The 20,600-nt window shown below is 40.4% G+C and overlaps 1 protein-coding gene across 1 annotated transcript in view; it reads right to left on the reverse strand.

The window, feature by feature from the left end:
- Positions 1–20,600, reverse strand: part of adgra1b (adhesion G protein-coupled receptor A1b) — a 175,378-nt gene that overhangs the window by 106,605 nt on the left and 48,173 nt on the right. The window contains exons 7-12 of the mRNA XM_005462956.4: positions 19,940–20,153; positions 6,867–7,031; positions 3,234–3,453; positions 2,656–2,805; positions 826–987; positions 277–510 (exon numbers count right to left, since the gene is read on the reverse strand). Of these exons, the coding sequence (XP_005463013.1) occupies positions 277–510; positions 826–987; positions 2,656–2,805; positions 3,234–3,453; positions 6,867–7,031; positions 19,940–20,153 (1,145 nt within the window). The remainder of the gene's footprint in view (positions 1–276; positions 511–825; positions 988–2,655; positions 2,806–3,233; positions 3,454–6,866; positions 7,032–19,939; positions 20,154–20,600) is intronic.

Genomic DNA, 20,600 nt, shown 5'->3' on the forward strand with positions numbered 1-20,600 from the left:
TGCCCATGAGCTAGTATACAAACTGTACTCCTGTTTTCGTATTTTATTTCTGTCCTCTCTCAGAGCATCTTCCCTCCTTCTCTCACTCCTGTATTTGGACTAAGAATCAAAAATTGCAAAAGTGAATGTCTGTTTAGAAAAAATTCCTGCTGGGAGTGAGAAAGGGAAACAGTCAAAGCATATTTTTTTCCTCCCCCCCAGCTAACACATCCAAGCAGTAGAAGATAGTGGCGTTATTTTAGAAAGCTTCACACCGCTTATTAACTTGCGTCTTACCTTGCTTAGCTGACTGACCGGTGAGCCACTGTTGTTGACAGTGTGGCATTTGAAGCTGAGCAACGATTCCCCCACGGCATCACGCTCTCTGCTCATGTCCTTATCAGAGTGGGAGTGGCTGTCAGGACGGGGTGAGGTGGCAGTCGAGGGGGGCTGTCGAAGGGCTGTGCAGCACAAACCGTGGAAGTTTGACGGACGGATCAGAAAGGCCTCCAGAGCTATGTTAGCAGATACCTAAGATGGGCATCCCAGGATTTATGAGTGGGGAAAGAGAGAGGTAAGGGTAGGAGAGCGACGAGGGGAGGGAAGACAATTTTATATTTTTTAATTTAGCCACTGCTTTTATCCGCAATGACAATGGGGAGGGAAAAAATAGAAGAGGAAACCAAGAAAGGAAGCAAATTATCTTTAGCTTGCTTTGTTTTCACTATCTACTTAAGCCAAATTGACTTCTCATTATTCTAAAGCACGAGAAAAAAGTGAAAGCTTTGGGTCATTTAGCGCGATAAGCAACCCTTGCCCTGAGTGTGGCCTTGAGTGCGAGTATACCTTAGAAATGGCCTGATTGTCTCCAGTCAGTGCCAGGTCAGCAATACGCTCCACACACTGGACGATTCGAGTGCACGCCCTGGCCTCATTCTGTGCCATCCACAGGATATGCTCTTCCACCAGCATCATGTTGCTGGCAATGTCTGATATATAGTCCCCGAGCTGAGGAAGCACAAGCAGACGTTTATGCAAATGGTTGCTCATGCACACTAACACAAACTGCACTGTATGTGTAAAGCACACACACACACACACAGGAAGAAGCAGACTCATCATGCACATCAATCATAGAACAACAGGCACATTTGTAATCTGCAGTCAGGATTGTGAGGGAGGCAATGGTGGCTTCATTCATTATAGGGAGATTTAATTTAGATTAGGAGCTCCAATGGGGCATAATTGCTTCCTTAGGATGGCACTTCACTATTTACTTACTGTACTTTTTATTGTTGCTTCATTGGGCTGTTCTTATTCCGTGAATGAGGGTGGTCTCATCACCATTGTCTTAGGAATGATAAAACTCTAAGTATCTCCTAATAATATGTCCTCCCGAGTGACCTGTGATGAATAATTGCACAAGTGAGAGCTAATATTGATTCTTTTCACTGACTAAGCCCAGCACTGTTCCCCTTCGCACAACCTGACCTTCAGTGTGATGCCAGTATAACAATCCCATTGCCTCTAGCTGAAGAAGTTCACTCAGGGTAAAAACATGACTCGCCCAAACACGAGATGCATCTTCTTAACAATGATTCCCATTCAGGTCCAGTGCCACAGTGGCCAGTGGGATATTGTATGAGGTGAGAAACACGTTACAGTGTCTTATAAGGAAGCTTCTGTGGTTTCTTGTTGGGATCTGGTGAGCAGTGGTTGTGCAGACGTTCATCAGTTAATTGGTCCTAATTTCTAGTTGCAAGTCTTAATAAATACATGTAAAATTAGTAAATCATGGTCCCTGTTACCGTGAAAAAGATTGATAACGTAGGGTATCTTTAGAGAAGGCCTGCACTGTGATCGACAAGTGGCTGACATGTCTTGGTTTTTTGGTTTTTCAGTCATATTGCTTGTCTAGTGCAGGAGCAACTAACTGATGGGTAATGTCATATAGTGTAGTCTTTAGGGTAACCTATAGATGAGCATTCAGCAAACCTTATTCTTTCTTAGGGTGACGGAAAAATGAATGAATGAACATGTGCACAGATCAGAATAGGAACTGCAATTAGAACTATTGTCTAAGGCTGTCTTGGGCTGACCTTGGCAAATTCAACCCTGATTGAAACAACAAACAAAATATCTTTCTCTTTAGGCCTAATAACTGTTGTCTAATTGTCACTGTTGACAAGAATAGCACGTTGCAGGTTACTTAGCAAATCAAGTCCCTCTTCTGACAGTTAGACGAGCCGATGGCATAAGCTGGCTGGGAGTGAAACAGGTCAGATATTAAAATGGAGACCTAAAAACAACATGTGTTTTCACTTTTAATAAGCACTTTTTGACAAGAGTAGGACTGATTTAAGCTAAATAACTGTCATTAAGGCCCCAGTGACTGCAGTCTAAAGACCGGCTGGTGGCAGCCCGGCAACCACCATTTGCCAAGGAACAATGTGTATTCCCAAAACCAGTTGGTGAGTGGTTGCAGGAGGTTGCTTGCAGTCACTCACATTGGTTGCAAAGAAGTACAGGTTATTCCACTGAAAACCTTGTAATTGCTTTTACAGTTCATGTACACAGCATCTTAGGGGTTTGATTCTGTTTAATTCAGTTGTAAAATATTGGGATGATACCACTATAAATGCATTGGATGCAGTATATTTCTGTGCTTCCTCTTACATCTTTATGTGTCTCAACTAGCCTCGTTAGTCTCTCCACCAGGTGGGTGACATAAATGACATCCATGACATCGGTGAAGTGCGCTGCCCTGCTGGTGAAGGCCACCAACTGCTGTCCAAAAGGCTGAGCGTTGGTTGTATTAATAGGTATCTGGAAGAGAAATCAATATATTGTGTAGTATGCAACAATTTTCAGAGAGGATGAACATGACGGCTTGTTATAATAATTCCACAAAACATTGCACAGTTGAAAAGATGAATAAAATGAATGAAAATTTCATGGAATTTGTGTAGTTTTGCAAACTTTGTCACTTTAATGCAGGAATCCTTTGAGTAGAAGCAGACTAAAACAGCTTGCATATAAATGTTTCATACACAGATCTGGAAATACCTGCAGGCTAAAGGTGAATCAAAGCAGTTGGTAGTTTTCAGAAAATCTGAACTTGAAATCTTGCTGTTAAGAGTAAGCAAAAATTTCTAAATAAGGATTGATAGACAATTTAAAAAAAGAAATAGAATCCATAAATGAATCCTGTTTCCCAGCAGTTCTCGGCACTAGTTCTTCACTAATGCTGATACCTGGGTGAGCTCATGCAGCACACGGGTCAGTTCACTGGCATAAGGGCACTGAGTGTAGTCCTCCTCAGCCCACCGCCCAGCACGGTCGCAACGTCGCCACGCCTTCTTTTCCGCCCGGGTCGAGGGGTGAGGAGCCCTGCCAGATGGGTGAGGGGCAGAGCCAAAGGTGGCAGGAGCGCAGGGTAGGAAGGCCAGGATGCCAGCCAGCGTCTTTGGCCACCTGCCAAAAAAAATATCAGAAATATTAGATTCTACACAAACGGCACCAGATGGCAATTTCATACTCCCTGTACTTAGGAAAGTATTAATTTGCATAAATGATTTACAGCTAGGCTTAATTATTTTGCAGATGACTCCCAGATTCTTGACTGTGAAACATGCGTCTGTCTTATTAATGACTTCTGAATTCATTTTATTTACTAACTTTATTAATGAAGTTGTCTATGCACTTGGTGCAGTGAAATATTTTTTTTGGTTAATCAAAAAAGACATTTAAAGGTGTTGATGTGTTCTCCCTTTGCTTGTGATGGTTTCCTCTGGCTTTAGCCCACATTTGAGTATCCAAAGACATCCACTTTACCTCCTGTGGCTCCAGATGTGTGAAAAAATAACTTGTGTGACGTCGTTACAGTTATTTTTGGTATTTTTAGTATCTTGCAGGCACAACAGAATAAATACTCTCAAGGTGATCTTCGGAAAAGCTGGCTTTGTGGGGTGGCACAGCTTGACCCATAGGAGGGCCTGAAAGTCAGGATACCTCATCCTCTACTCTGTTCTGAACTGTTTGTAACTTCCACAGCATATTGAAAGAGTGCTACAAAATCGCCTGCGTACCCCATTTAAACATGCACCACAGTGGCAGATGGAGAGTGTCAGTGAAGGATTTATATTTCAAGCAGAAACCTGCTCTTGCCTGTTACTCCTAAAGGGAAATTCAAATTAAGTGTTGTTCTTACGGTAATACAAAGTTCACTGAAGACTCCTCTGGAGCAAGAAATGAGACTTTCTCAATAATGTCATCAAGAACCAAGTCCTGGAGCTGCTCTACTGACCAACCTATGACAGGGGCTAGTGTGATTTTACAGTCAAATGGATCATTTCCATTTTCTGGGTAATGCCTGTTAGTGTTTCAATAAAATAAAGCTCATTAGGGTGTAAAAAGGCAGCCAAACATTCACAGTCCAGGACACCAGCCTGTATTTCGCAGATAACAAAAGAACTCCAGGTTTTGTTTCTTGGCATCACTGTATATTAAAGGTCTGTGTTTCTGTAGCCTTAGGAAAGAGCGGTTTGTGTTCTCACATATTGATCAATTTGTCAACAATCAAAGAAGGAGCATGTGTCTCATGTTTGTGGTTTTGTGCTAGAGGCAGCAGCAGAATTGTACTTCAGAAAATAAGCTGAAGAAATTTTTAATGTGAAAACAAACGCTTTTGACTTCATCAAAATTAAAATAAAGGAGCAGTGCTCTCAGGAGGCTAGTAATCTGTTCTGAGGGTAGAGACCTGCCATCACACTACTCCCCACCCCATTCTCTTTACCCCCACCTCTAGTCATCCACATTGCTGCTGCAACAGCAGCTACTTAGTAATAAATGGCATTAATTTCGCCCCCAACAAAAAAGGGGGCTCATTTTCCAGCCCATTACTCCAAAGCTCCAGCAGAAACAAAGCCTCTGTGCTTGCTGCACTAGAAGTGGGCTGTAAAGTACAGCAGCTACAAAAGAGTGTACACGACAACAGCACACCCACAAGGGAAGAGAGGTGGAGGGTGTGCGTGCATGGATGTGAACAAATACAGCTTTGACATGGTTACATGGAGTTGAGGACAGCGAAAATGGAGGGCAAAGTAGATGTGTGGTGTTTTTCTTCTTTCTATGTGAGACTTTAGCTATTCATCTTGTTCTCTATAGTCATGATATAAATCTGGACTACAATGAGCCATAATGTGTGTAGGAGTTTTTCTATCGCACATAACAATTATTATTAAATAATATGAACTGTCCAGACTCTGCTGTACTAGTGAGCCAAACTTAGAAGAAGGCACACCAGTTGTAAGATGAAACGAAAGGCAGCACGACACTACCTAAGACCAGACATAAGTACCTCGACTGCGCACTCTATAGAGGGATATCAATAGAGTGAGTTAGTTCTGTGATTAAAGTATTCATTTTTATAACATGCTACTTTATAACTGGAAATATTTCTTGTGAAATAAATAATAGTGGGGTTTAACTATAAATAAAAGTGGGGTTATATATCAGGAGACCTCCTGGTTTCAGCTTTGAAAACCAGTCCATTGATGCCAAGCACAAGAGATGGTAAACCAAAGTACATTGTACAAGCAGATTGAAGGAAATGGTTTATTTAGACAATATTTAGAAGAACTTTTATTATTTATTTTCTTTATTAGTTGAAAAGGCCAATATTAATTCCACTTTCATGCAGAGATAGAGTTACCAGCTACAGACAGTTAGAACAGAAGAAGCTTCTCGGATGAGAGGTGAAACGTCTTCAAGCAACTTTGAGAAGTCCAGACGCTTTTCTTTCCAAGCTCCTTAGACTATGATGACCTGTATGACTGAGAACCTTCACACACATATAGACAACTAGCTTAAATAAGTAAGGTTAAGCTAACTGTTAAGCTAACCTAGCAGCCGTTCCCCAACTCTCTGTGAATGGTACTCATGGCCATTGATCAGTGGTCTTTGATCAATGATCAATGGGCTTTGATCAGGTTGTTGATCAATGGTCATGACAATTTGCATATTACTGATCAAAGAACTGACCTCACAGTGCATTGTTCATTCGGTGGACTGGTTTCCGTTATTGTGCAATGTACTGTGTATAAGGCTGGGGAAACCTGCAGTCAGCTGAGACTCAGAAAGTCACTTGGATGAGTGACGAAACATTTCTCCCACTGAAAACGCTACGTCCAGATGAACAGAATCAACCATGGGACTAACCTAGCTAGGTTAACAGTTAACAGAACTGCAAAAGCTATAGGTTTATAGGTTATTACAGTAATCAGTGTGTCAGTTAAGATGAATTTTATTATCTCTGAAAAGAGCAAGACTGATTGTTTCCAACCATGTCATTCTTAATCCCAAATTGGCACATACAGTACTGACACCTCTGAACGCATGTATTATTCTTAATCAATTGATCTTCCTCATTCCAATGATAACAAAATTCCACTAATGGGTTGTGAAGGGTCTATTTTAACATAAAACATGATTCTTTACCTAACCAGTTTTGTCCCTAGATAGAGGCAAAAGCAAGTGATGCAAGCAAAATAAATGTGGGAAAAGCAGATGTTCTGGACAGCAATCTTCTGGTTGCAGGTAAGTGCCTCCAGATACAGATGTTGCTGGGGCTTATTTTTCCTCCTCACATGAGAAACATACATCGAAGGGGTATCTGCATGTGTGTCGGAATATGTTGCTGATGGAGTATGAGAAGAAGTGGTGCCTGACCAAGCCACAACTGCACAAACACATGAAATGTACCAGTTTTCTTATCTAACTCTCAAAAATACAGTTACTATTATTTTGAGACCTTTTTTTCCAAATCAGCCAATATAATAAAACTGAAAAACTAATCTGCCATTGTGTGTGGCTGCAAGGTCACTCACCTGAAGTCCCCCTTATTGTTGGTGACTCTGTCAGCAGGGCAGTACGATGCTGACGTTTCCAGAACCACGATTTCCATTTGCTGAGAAGTGTTGCCACGGGAACTGGTCACCAGGCACTCCCAGATTCCAGCAATGGGCACATCGATGCTGGAGAGAATAACCTCGCTGGAGGAAGAGAGAAGACACGTAAAACTATGAAAATGTGTTTTTAAAATGACACATCCATGAGGGGGTTGTGACGGTGAACCTCTTCCTATGAGATTTAGGAGAAGTTCAAAGTCCCGAATTAGAGCCTAGTCGTACATTTGGGGTTAAATGTAGTTTTAGGATTAGTTTTCTCTTGGGGCTTGATTTTAGGGTGCTTTGAATTATTTTTGGATTAGACTAAGGATTAAAGTCAGTCAAAAGACATAAAGAGTTAAGGTCATCTTAAGAAGTCTGTAGTCTGTAGAGTGCAATGATGTGTGTGCGCTTGCGTGGTTCACCCGATCTAATTCATTCAAGGGACCTTTGTCCATGTACAAGTATGTGGTAGCTTAAAACGTTGGCTGTGACTTAAGATGATCATTACTCATGCTTATCTTTCCTACTTTGTCACAGCGATTCCTATCTCAATGGAAAATGCCTGATTAAACAAAGAATGGTGAAACAGTGACAAAGAGCCAATGCAGGCCATTTGCCAACGCGACTAATCTTGAGGATTTTACTCGTTATAAAAAAAGCAGAAAAGCCGGTGGAGATGGCTAAGCAACGGGAATAATCACCATGGAAATTCTACCTCCTTAAGAAATGCCGACTGTTTTATTTCCAAATACAATCCAGTTTTAGTCAAATATACACTTTGCTTTGTGTCTGTGTAAAAACCTAATGCCTTTATTGTGTGTTAATTAAGCTGCATGTGTCTGTAATACACAGTATGCCACTGTATACCCCCACTCGGCTGCATAAAGTTTTTAAATGCGACTTAAGGAACAATGCTGCACAAATGGGAAAGTATTACAGCTGACATGGAAAATCTGAAGTGACAGACTGGACAAGAAACGAAAATCTTTCAGAGTAAAGATGATTAGTGGCTGAGTGGCTCTGATGTGCGAAAGCTGTAATCCCAGAAAACATTTATCAGACGGTGTGAGGAAGGCATTTATTCCGAAAAATGAAATGCCTTCATTTTTTCCTGCTTCTCTCACTCCTTCTCCCTGTCACCCTTTTTGTCTCAATATGCTTATTAGCAAAATCATTTCCGGCTTCCATGCATGTACTTCAAGAAAGACAAAACAACCATCCCAACAACCAAACATATTCACACATAATAGCACAAACAAAAATAGGACAATATCTTCTACACAGTATGAAAAACCTACAAGTTCTCTGCTTGCCAAGCCAACCAAAAAAGAAAGAAATATTATCTTAGAACCAGATATTCGTAGTACAGTATGTAAGTGAAATAACTAGTTAAAATACCAATATAGTTTATGTATCTCCAAAAGTTGAATCTGTTCATCTGGACGTAGCGTTTTGTGGGAGAAACGTTTCGTCACTCATCCAAGTGACTTCTTCAGTCTCAGCTGACTGCAGGTTTCCCCAAACCTTATAAACAGTACATTTGCATAATGACTGAAACCAGCCCACTGAAGGAACAATGGGCTGTGAGGTCAGTTCCTTAATCATAATTATGCATTAAGGAACTTGGAATTTGGAATTTGCATAATTATGATTAAGGAACTGACCTCACAGCCCATTGTTCCTTCAGTGGGCTGGTTTCAGTCATTATGCAAATGTACTGTTTATAAGGTTTGGGGAAACCTGCAGTCAGCTGAGACTGAAGAAGTCACTTGGATGAGTGACGAAACGTTTCTCCCACAAAACGCTACGTCCAGATGAACAGATTCAACTTTTGGAGATTTACTTTCCTGGATGATTGAGAATGCATCAATATAGTTTATGTATATTACCCTGGTTAGTTCTTTTTCAATAGCCTACTTTACTAGAGTAAATAGAAAGACTGGCATTGATCTGAACATATGAGTAAAGCTCAGAATAGCTGAAAGCCAGTTTTACACTTCAGAAGCCCACTCATTACCACATCAAACTGTAGAATTAGTTTTGAAATTTCAGTTAAATAAAAGAGTTACCATTTTTATTAGCTATCTACAGAAATAACTGGGAATCAATGCATACTAGCTTTCAATATTTGCACTAAGCTAAGCTAAATAAAAGATTAAATGTCAGATAAAAGGATTATCACAAATTGATAAGGTATTGAAGAAACTTTGAAAATGTTCTTAGCAGCTTTGTGGTGGAGAGTTTAACACAACCCACATGCTTGTAGAGTAAACCTAAGGTCGAAAAACAAGCCATCTTATATTTTAGATTAGCTAAGACCAAATAATGTGCTGGAAAAGTAACCAGTAAAAACTGTAAGAAGTTACTGTCCTCATCCAGAAAATCCCACTACTTAAAGCATGTGTATGTATTCTTCTGTGTTAAATCTGCACCACAGGTATGAAGGCCCCCGTGTCAGAAACCCTGTGCTGTAACCTGAGGTGTACCTTCCTACAAAATATAACTACACATCACCACTGATGCAGCCAGTAATATATATAATAAACACTGGCAACAGTCTGCCACTTGTGTAGGCTAAAATCCTCAGCTCTGCATAGATTAATGCAAAAGTATAAATTAAACAATTAGCTTACTAAGTAGTCAGTAATCTTAAGAAGAGCAGGTAGAGTAATTTCTCTCTGTTTCCATATAGCTGAGCTAAGTAGATACTTAACATTTTATTTTGAGGCCTAGTTATCACTAAAAATGCTAAAAAGTACAAACATGAAGTAGATGTCATTGCATGGATATGACTGTTCGATAACAGATTATAAAAAGGCTCTACAAACACACAACCATAAACAGCATGAACATCTATTTTTATACCATCTTGCTTTACCTGATTAGTGACAAATCCCCAGTTGTGCACATACAGTACCAGTTGGCATGGTTTTCAAAAAAATTCTTACACAAACATACCGCACATGCTGCTTGAACATATATTTTATTAGACTGGTTACTTGACAGCTGACAAGCTGTCACTGGGCTTAAAACATATTTTCACACTAAAAACAAACATTTGCATAGAGCTGTGAATTTTGTTTGAAACAAAATCCAAAATTGAAACACAAAACATATTTAAATAATATTAAACTAGCAAGAGTCCGACTTATGTTTAATATATGAACTGCTAATGCAAATAAATGGAAATGAAGAGACCAAGCATTAAAATGCAAAATCAGTTCATCAGTTAAATGAGCTATTACTGAAATGAAATCTTTCTACTTTGTGATCTGAATCCACTACAGAGGTGACGCGATCATACAGTAACGTTTCCAAATGAAAACACATTGTGCTTTCATGTGAACTCATCTCCACTGCTACTTGTTTAGAAAGAGGAGGAAATTCCGTGAATGCTGTTAACATTTCCAACATATGACTTTGCTCCAATGGCTTTCTGTGAGCAAGATATGGAAATGAATGAAATGAGTCCTGATTTCATCTTCTGTGTTCCACTGAAGCTCTCCTTTCTGATTGCTTTTCTAAGACACCCTAAATCAGATTTGAACGCTTGACTGAGATGATGACATTCTGGGCTACAAAACAAATGTGTAGGCCTGTGCCTGGCTCTTTGTTTTTGTGCAAGTGTAAATACGTGTGGTGGCATTTTGTGAGCAAAAGTACATTTTCAGTTGTCTGAAAAGGACCTGTTTTTTGCCTCGTACTGTCATTATGACAGATCTTCTTACATATACAGTAAGAATGTTTGCATGCCTTGCTGAACCTTACTCTAGGAATAACATCCTCCCCAACATGACTGCGATGATTTTACATGCTTATTCTGTCTGACACAGAACAAAAATCTCACATTTTCAATCACCCTCTCTCTCCCCCTGTCTCTTCTCCAGCCCCACTTAAACTGAAATGAAGCCCTGTGGAACAGAAAGGATGTTGTGTTAAACTTTGGATGGGCTCTCCATTAAAACCTTCTTGGCACAGTCAAGCCTGTCTTCACAGTACAACAGTTACACAGCATACAACAATGAGGACATGGTGTCTGGAAACCCAATATAAACAGATAATATAGATAAAATATTAGGAGGTATTTTGAAAGACTAAATCCATAGACCAAGTCAAGCTTCTCAGACTATTTGCACAGGATCTGTACTAAATGGAAGCTGCAGTAATTCATAGATTACTCATCAAACTCTGTGGTGGTTACATTTTGTTTTTACACAGGATAATGAAACGGGAAACACTTGCTGTCTATAAACCTAAAGTTTAGTAAATTGTTTATTGATTTAGCAACGGAGATGCGAAGAAACCCGAGTATTTCCAGACCTTCTTCTGTGGCGTATTAGAGTGAAAAAAGTAATATAAAATTTACACAGGATAGCTTCGTCATTTCACCCAAAACTCTCTTCTCCCATCCTCCACTTCATCTTGTCCAATACCTCCTCCAGTTTCCATAGGAACCTTTTAATGCCTGGGATCACCTGCTCATGTTGCTCATGCCGTTGTATTTACTTAAAGAGGACGTTTTGTACTCATTTCACACTTCACTTTCATTTTTTGGTTTTAAGGGAGTAGCTTTGTTTGATTTACAATTCAACCTAATTTCTATTTATCTTAGACCCTCTGTGCAGCTCTATCATCATCCACTATATGAAAGGAGTTGTCTTGTCTCTTTAAGACTGTCCTTCCTTTATGTTTACCTTCCTCTGATTGGCTACCCCTCCTAAGCAGCAGGTCTGAATAGGCGGAGCTTTTGTGATAAAATACCAATTTTGTTTCTGTCTTTCATTGTCAAACAATTTTGTCAACAGTGTCTAAAAAATAGTGGAACTATCCAACACTAGTGTAATTTAGAATGAATTAAGTAATTAGTGAATTATAAATAAATAATAATTTTATATTGTTCAATGTAATGTACAGTGCATCGATGTATAATCTATAGTAGTGAGTAGAATCCCTGCCCTGGTAAATGGTGTTGTTGTTTGCATTTATACTTTTACTTTTTTACTTTTACTTTTAATGAAATATAGTATTATTTTGATATTTCCAAATTGTGATGTTTAATACAGTATCAACATTGTTTTACATCATTTTATATATTAACTCATGAAGTCAAGTTTGCTGTATTTAGGATATATCAAAACTTTAATGTCAGATAAATAACTGTATAAATGTACTTCAGACAAAGAGATTTCAAACCCTACAAAATTTTCCAGCACATAATTTCATGCATTTTGTTAGGTGAATATTTTTGACTTGTATAGATAAACCATAAATCATGTGGCATACAAACATACAGTGAAAACAGTTAAGCAATGAAATTCTCTTTTACTTAATGGATGTATATTTGAACAAGCACTATAATATACATTATACACTTAATGGTGGCGGACTGGCTGATGATTTTAGTGGAACATTTATCGATCGTTGACATGGTCCCTTAATGATACATATATTTAAATACAATGAGCTGTACATAAACACAGTGGCAGTAGTCGAAACATAGTTACATTTCTGAGAAAATGGACCAAGTCCATCCATCCATCCATTCTCTTCTTATCCTTGTCAGGGTGCACCCTGGACAGGTTGCAGGGCTAACACATACAGCCATTCGCACTTACATTCACACCTATGGGCAATTTAAAGTTTCCAATTAACCTATCTCCACGAACTGCATGTCTTTGGACTGTGGGAGGAAGTCAGAGTACCCACAGAGAACCCACACAAACACGGGGAGAATATGCAAACTCCACACAGAAAGACCCCGGCCTGATGGCGGAGTTGAACTCAGGACCTTCTTGCTGCGAGACAACAGTCCTAACCACCGTTAGCTTTTTCAAATTATTTATGTCATCACTTTAATCGTTTAAAAAAAATTTATTTACATGTTTAGTAATAAACACGTGTGAAAAATCTTCATTTTGTTTTCCAATAGACAATAATACTTATTCAGGAACATTGTACATGTACTGTAATGGTTGTAACCTGTTAATGTGCCATACATGACAAGGTTGTAATGAAACATTATATTTAGAATGTAAATATATCATTCCCTATATACCTATATTATGTCAATATTGACAATAAAACAAAGTTCTAATAGTATTAATGTCATTTTGACTTTCAGATCAATCTATTTACCTTGAAGCAAAGGTCAGAGGTCAAATGTGACATGACATTTTGAATCTTTGTCCAGTACTTTTCATATGTTAGCAAGTTATAAGGCTTATTTTAAATTTTTGCCCAATAAATCCTTAAATTGACCAAGAGAGCCTTGGTGGATATAACCCAGATTTCAACAGACTGTTAACATGACCTCACTCTAAACCCCTATAAAGTTTTATCAGAATCAAGCTATTGTGTTTACAGACAAAAAAAGGTTAAAAAAAAAAACCCTGCTGGTGTGGCGTCAATAATAACCTTATCAGGAATGTTTACACAATAGGTGTCACTGCAGCACACAAACCAAAACAGATCAGTGTGATAGCAGTTTCTCTAAATTAGAGCGTCTCTCTATCTCTATCTCTAGACATGAATAGTCTGCAGAGGGGACAGTTACATCACTGTTGAACAAATGCCAAATCTCTGAATGCTGGGAAATACAGAGGGAAATACCCCCACCCCCATACACAAAACCTCCCACCCTCACCTCTCCTTTTCCTCTCCTTCTCCTTCCCTCCGTCTCCCCCCCGACAACTTCGCTGCTAAATATTCTGCTGAGGGATGATCACAAACATCCCTGGTGAGCTGCTGCACCCAGAAAAAAAAAACAGAGAGAAAGAAGAGCAGGGAGACCATGGAGCAGCCTGTTTAGTTTTCAGGGAGGGGAAAAAAGGTCATTTTCACATAATGAACATATGAAGAAATCACACCACTTAGTGAAAATCAATAGGGCAGAGGCACACACAAGCCGCACAAAGCACTGACCTACATCCTCAGTAACACTGCACTATTGTAGAGCAGCTCCCCCAGGACTCATTAAGAACATTTATGCTTGTGCACTGATATTTAACAGTTTGTTTACACAATGTTGCTTATGAGACTGTAAAGTTTCAATCTGTCCCACCTCAACTCAGCTATGTAGGAAATGTTCCAAAACAGCATCATTTGTGAATTTGCGTCAACTGATTTTGTCAATTTTTAAATGCCTAAATGAGTACATGTGTGCAACCGTGGTATGCACACACACACACACACATACACGGTGGGATAATTCACAGATACTACTCCCACTGTGGCAGCTTCCATCAAATTAGCTCCATGTCTTAAAACACTCGATGCACTACGCTATATAATGTGGACTATAAATAATTTACACCTCGTGTTATCGTTGTTTGACTTCATCCAATGTAACTAAGAGCTTTTATTTTTCTTTATTGAGTGAAACTGGCAAGCAGTAAAGTGATGAACCCAGAGGTAAAACCCTACAGTATGTGTGGACATAATCACATTTGGTCTCCTTATCAACCAACGCTGCACAAAAGCTCGTAAACAAATGGCGGAAAACAAAGGAGAGGAAAAAAAAAGCTACCAAAAGAGAAAGAGAGACAGAAATTTAAGGAAAACACTGCAGAATGCAATAAGAGAGGAAAGAGATGCTAGTAAAAGCTGAAAGAAATTAGTTTATGCGCAACAAAATGGAAAAAGAGCTTTCAGAGAGATCACCATTAGAAACACTTTCCCTTCTTTGCCTTCAGTAATGCATCCACATCAGGTTTTGTGTAAGATTAGCCTGATTAAAAATGGAGAGGATTAAGGAAGATACATCCAAAGTGTCTGCTGTAGCTAGCTACAGGGCTCTGAAATGTTTGATTAATGAAACATGAATCACAGGCTGGTCCCACTGCTGCTGCTAGCATAGCTAACACTGGGAGTTTGGCCTGACACCATTACTCAGCAGGAGTTTGACCCGCGTCGCAGAACCACCAGGCCTCATGGGGCCCGTTTCTTTGCTGCTATTCACTGTGAGCAATGTAAATGGCTTCACTTATCGGCCCACCTGCTCTAGCGAATGAGAGGCCATGATGACATGGCACAGCATGAAATGAGAGGGAGCTGATAGATACAAAAAAAAAGAAAAAACACAAAACAAAAAAACCAAACACTTTTCATAATGTTATGCCCGTTTCAATAAGCAAAACACCCTGTCAGGCTTTGAATGTCTACACTGGCTGCCTGCCTGATACTGCCTAAAGCAGGATAAAGCAGAATTTAGATGAGAAAATAGCCGCAAAACATTTTGGGTTCACCTTCAAAGAGGTCACTTCACTGAGGCTTTGGCATCTCTGCTCACACTGCTGCAACGCTGTGCAACAAATCCAGATGAGGGCTTTAAGCTACGCGCTAAATCCTGTGTATTCAGTCTTTCCCCTCTGATGGGGCATGCAGGGCGAGGCTCACTGACTCAGAAGACATTTATCCAAGGTGAACGACACCAACACAGCCTGCGATGACTAATATCTTGTCCACTGTGCTTAAATAAGCATCGACTGCATCTGGCATGTCAAAGGTCAAAACATCAGTTAAGTTTTTTTCTTTTTCCTTTTTTTAACAAAATGTTTGCAGGGCTGATGAAGTCAAAGCACTAATTTCCCCCCCCCTCCCTCCCTCCCACACACACACACACACACACACACACACACACACACACACACACACACACACACACACACAGTTCTCTCAGCACTCCACTTTAAGATACAGCAAAGGGTGAAGGGTGAAGTTCAGCCCATGCACAGCAGATTGTTTTTGTTGGCCCGAGCTCTGTTATTCACTCATCAGCTATGGAACTAATGTCTGCTTTTTGTAGGTTTTCTACATGAGGGAGACACTCTCAGGTGCCAAGAGAAACATGACCTAAATAGGTTCCACTTGGAGTAGAAAATTACATTATTTGTGTATACTGGGATAAGAGTGGTGCGTAATTGCAAATGGGGCCCTAATCAGAATGGGAGTGTTGGGAAATTCATCGGGATACTGAGCTGGAAAAGAAAGACAAAGTTTTGAGGAGAGGGAGATGGGTTCATGTAGTCTACGAGATATGGCTGATGAAGCAGAAGGCTGGAAGAGACACTGACAGACGTCACCAGTCTGTACACAACCATAATAGAGGGTTTGTTACATAAGGTGTTTTGACCCCTGAATATGCATAATGAGGGCTGAGTGACTTCAAGCCTAAAACTCACTGTCGCCAGTGAGTTTTCTTTCTCATGACATCGACTGACGAAAGTTGTACACAGACTCAATGCTTTAAGCTACTGTTTGCAAAGAATGTTTTGGATTATGGAAGAATGGTGCATAACAGCAGGAACAGGAATAATGGGTAGTTATTATGTTTAATAACCTTAATCGAACTGATCTTAATCTGAGCTCTCAAATCAAAAGTTGGAGATCAAAACTGTAGATTAAATTCAATCAAACTGAAAATAAAACGAAAATATCAGGAATGTGGAAAATAAGATATTGAAATATGATAAATTTGTAAAAAAGCAGTACATTCGCTTCACTATTATAACAAAATAATGATGAAAAAGTAAAAAAGCCTACATTTGCTTTTGCATTATTATTCTTTCTGGACTTTACAGCTGATGAATCTGCAGTTAAGAAAGCATTCACATATTTTTAGCTTGAAAAAATATTGCAAAATCATTACTCACCTGCCTTGTTTATACATATATAAGGAACAGTGCTTTAGATTGTGTCATGTGCCATGTGTACCACTGTGTATAGCACTCCCTCTTTCTTTAACAACAGTTTATAAATGTCTGGGATGTGAGGAGAGCAGCTGCTGGACTTCTATCTGCTCAACAGTCCTGGATCTTCTTCATCATATTTTGTCATTTGTCATATGTCATAACGCACCAAATGTTTTCAGCTGGTGAAAACTGCAGACAGGCCCGTTCAGCATTTGGACTCTTCTACTATGAAGCCATTCCATTCGCTTCCGCTTATCCTTTTCAGGGTCGCGGGGGGTGCTGGAGCCTATCCCAGCTGTCATAGGGCGAGAGGCGGGGTACACCCTGGACAGGTCGCCAGTCTGTCGCAGGGCCAACACACAGGGACAGACAACCATTCACACTCACATTCACTGGCACATTCACACCTAGTGGCAGTTTAGATTATCCAATTAACCTATCCCCACAAGTTGCATGTCTTTGGACAGTGGGAGGAAGCCGGAGTACCCGGAGGGAACCCACGCAAACACGGGGAGAACATGCAAACTCCACACAGAAAGACCCCGGCCTGATGGTGGAATTGAACTCAGAACCTTCTTGCTGTGCGGCAACAGTGCTAACCACCGTGCCACCGTGCTGCCCTATGAAGCCATACTGAGTTAATAGATTCAGTATGCAGTTTAGCATGGTCTTGCTAAAATATGCAAGGCATCCCTTAAAAAAAACCTCATCTGGATGGGCGCATGCACTGCTCTAAACCTGTAGAACCTTTCAGCATTGATGGTGCCTTTCCAGATGTGCAAGCTGACACTTTCATAGCCGCTAATTCACCCCTATACCATCAGAAGTGCTGATTTTTAAACTGAGCACTGACAACAAACTGAATGCTCCTTCTCCAGGCTCTTCAAAAACAATTTCAAAACTCAGATTTCTGACCACAGAACAGTTTTCCACTTTGTCTCAGTCCATTTCAAGCTTCAGCCCAAAGAACACGGCAGTGTTTCTGCAACATGTTCCCATGTGGCTTTTTCTTTGCATCACAGAGCTTTAACCTGTATTTGTAGGTGGTACGGCGAACTGTGATTTCTAGAACTGTTTATGAACCCATGCAGTGATTTCCATAATAGAATAATGGCACTTTTTGATGCTGTGCTGCCTTAAATTGAATTAATGCCATTGCTCCACACTTTTGTGATGTAGTTTTTTTGCAGACTGATGAACCTCTGCCCATCTTTAATTCTAAGAACGTCTGCCTCTCTAAGATCCCCTTTTTATACCCCAAAGTATTGCTGATGAGTTTCAAAATGTTCCTCCAGCTGTTACTGTTTAGTGCCATTTACTTTTCCATCCTTTTGCAATTGGGTTTGTACTTCCATACCCAACTGATATTCCCATCTTTATCAACAAGACAGGACTGAGCTATCGTAGCAGCTGCACTAGTCACCATACTCAACATGTAGTTTTTGCTGTGCAGTGTTATGTCTTGCATGTGTAATGCTTGTGGGCATCCTTCTTCACCCTTCACTTCTTGAAGAATTACAACCTACACTACCTACACAGTTTAGTACTACAGTACTTCCACTGTCCCCTTTGTTACACTATTAGAAAAAGTTACCGCATATTACATTATGTGTATGTGCATGCAGTTCAGTTGGAAACAAGTGTCTGAGGGTCGATCTTTATTGCAGTTTTCAGTGTTGTAGCAATGCAGGAGCATAGGGACAACTGGAAAAAGAGGAGACATTTTGGAGAAAACTCTAAAAAAAGAAAAGTGATGCTGATGCTGAGGTTTATTCTGAGCTGTTATAGCTATCATTTAGAAGCCCGCCAAGTCCAGTATGCCTCCAGCATCAGTGTAAACGATTAAAGAGCTGTGATGATGTCACAATTGGCACAAATAACAACCGTTGCAGTGACCACAAATGAGGCTTAAGGAACATTTAAGACTGGTGATTAATTTTACTAGTTAATATGCTAGTAGGTAGTTAAATCCATAATGCATTACAATTTTAAGCTGATTATACAGTATTTGGCATGTAAAATCTTAATCTGCAATACAAGCTGCACAATCCGCCAAATAGTGTTTAGCGGATAAAAAAAAAAAAGTACAATATTTCTTGTTAAATTGTAATTAAGAACATATAAAGCAGGATGATGTCAAACTATTCAAGCTCAAGGACCTCGGAAACGTGCCAGTATTTGGTAGCACTTCCCTGTTACGACTGTAAGCACTGAGAAGAGAGTGACAAAGTATTGTATTGATCCCTAACGGTGAACACCTTGATTGAAATGAACCTAAAACATTCATCACCACTGAGACACAAAGACACCAATACATCACTAAAAGCACCCACACTACCTTTAATCTAATTATCCCACCACAGGGATCACCGAGAACGATTATTCACCACTGAGTTTGCACATAATAAAAGCAAACAAACCCCGCTGACTATCAGTGGTATTTGCAGCAGGGGAAACAGTATACCTTCCCAGTAATGGAGCGGAAAAGTAGCTGGTGCTGCTGCTGCCAAACACACCACACAACAAGAGGCGTTCTGGCCCCGTTAACACAGGGAAACATATTTCTGTCAGCACTCCATCAATATTTATGTTAGAGAGGCCAAGTATGAAAAAGGCAGCAGTTAAAGCAATCGGCAGCAATGTGTTCTTGTGTCTGAGCCCTGTTGCCACGGCATTACGTCAAAAACATTAACTGTAACACGCAAACAGAAGAGTGCATGAGCACGCCCATGACACAAAGCAGGCCAGCGCTAAGGCAGCAAAGATGGGAAGAGAACAGAGGTTTGAGGCAACGTCTTATATCAAAAAATAAACATTTTAAAAAATGCACAAAAGCCAGTGTTGCTGCTTTAATTTATCACTGCAATTATGATTCAGCATCTGTTCCTCTTAGCGTGTAAACAGCTAGTGCTCGGGGAGCGGCTGGACGGCCAACCTCTAGAGACGGGCCGCGGACTGCTCTGAGGTGTTGGCACCGTGCCAAGCCAATTTTGCCCTGTCCTTTCAGATCCTTATCAAGGGCGGCAATAACAAAAGGTAAATCACAGCCTCTATGAGCGAGTGAGAGATCGAGAGGAAGGGTTTCAGCGTGTGTGTGTGTTTCCGCGCGCATATTTTACATCTGCTCCCGTGGAAGTGGCTGTGCTGCATGAGTAAACACATGCATATTCTGACGAAACTCCTCATGCATCAGCATATTTGTATGTGGATTTTGACTGCGTGGGCTTAGTCGGGCTCTGATTGTGTATATGTGGGTCAGTGCAACAGGGCAGTCAACAGCTAATCAGACATTAGATGCACTCCCCTATCCTCTGTGCACACCTTGTGAGCAGGCAGCAATCGTGAATGAGGGTTTCTTCCACGTAGATGCCTCGGTCTTCCTGCGTGGTCACGATGTGCCCGTTATGACGCCACAGCAGCTCCACTGATGGGTCCAAGTAGGAAGCGGTGCACTGCAGGGGGAGGCGGTCACCGTGGAAAACAAGCTGCCTCCGGGAGGGGATGAGCTGAAACAGGGGCATCTCCAAAGGTCCATCTGGAACACGAAGAAGATTTAAAGCAGAATGGTTATCTTGTAAAGCTTCCTTTAGCTTCTTTGAGACAGAAAAAAAAGCCAGAATGGAGATTTTCAGGGAATGGAAGTTCTACAGACTCAGCATCACATATGTGGATTCAAATCAGGCATCGGGTCTTTCCACACATTCCACCACAAACACAAACATTCTTCTCAGGAAAACCAAACAAGAATGCTCGTTAAAATATTATAAACACACAGAAAACTTTTGTCAAGGTCACACCCCTCCCCCATCCTTCACACACTGTTGCTGTTGCTCAGCTAAACCAACAGGAGCTGATAAAGGAGGACGGCCTAGAGTGCTCCCCTGGACTCTCCTTGACACCTAAAATTTTCACATAGGAAGCGACCATAACGCCAGCAGCTGGCCAGGTCAACAGGCTTTTTTGCCAAAGATAAAAGGCTACA

Source organism: Oreochromis niloticus, linkage group LG13 (genome assembly GCF_001858045.2).
Source record: "Oreochromis niloticus isolate F11D_XX linkage group LG13, O_niloticus_UMD_NMBU, whole genome shotgun sequence".
NCBI classification, from domain to species: Eukaryota; Metazoa; Chordata; class Actinopteri; order Cichliformes; family Cichlidae; genus Oreochromis; species Oreochromis niloticus.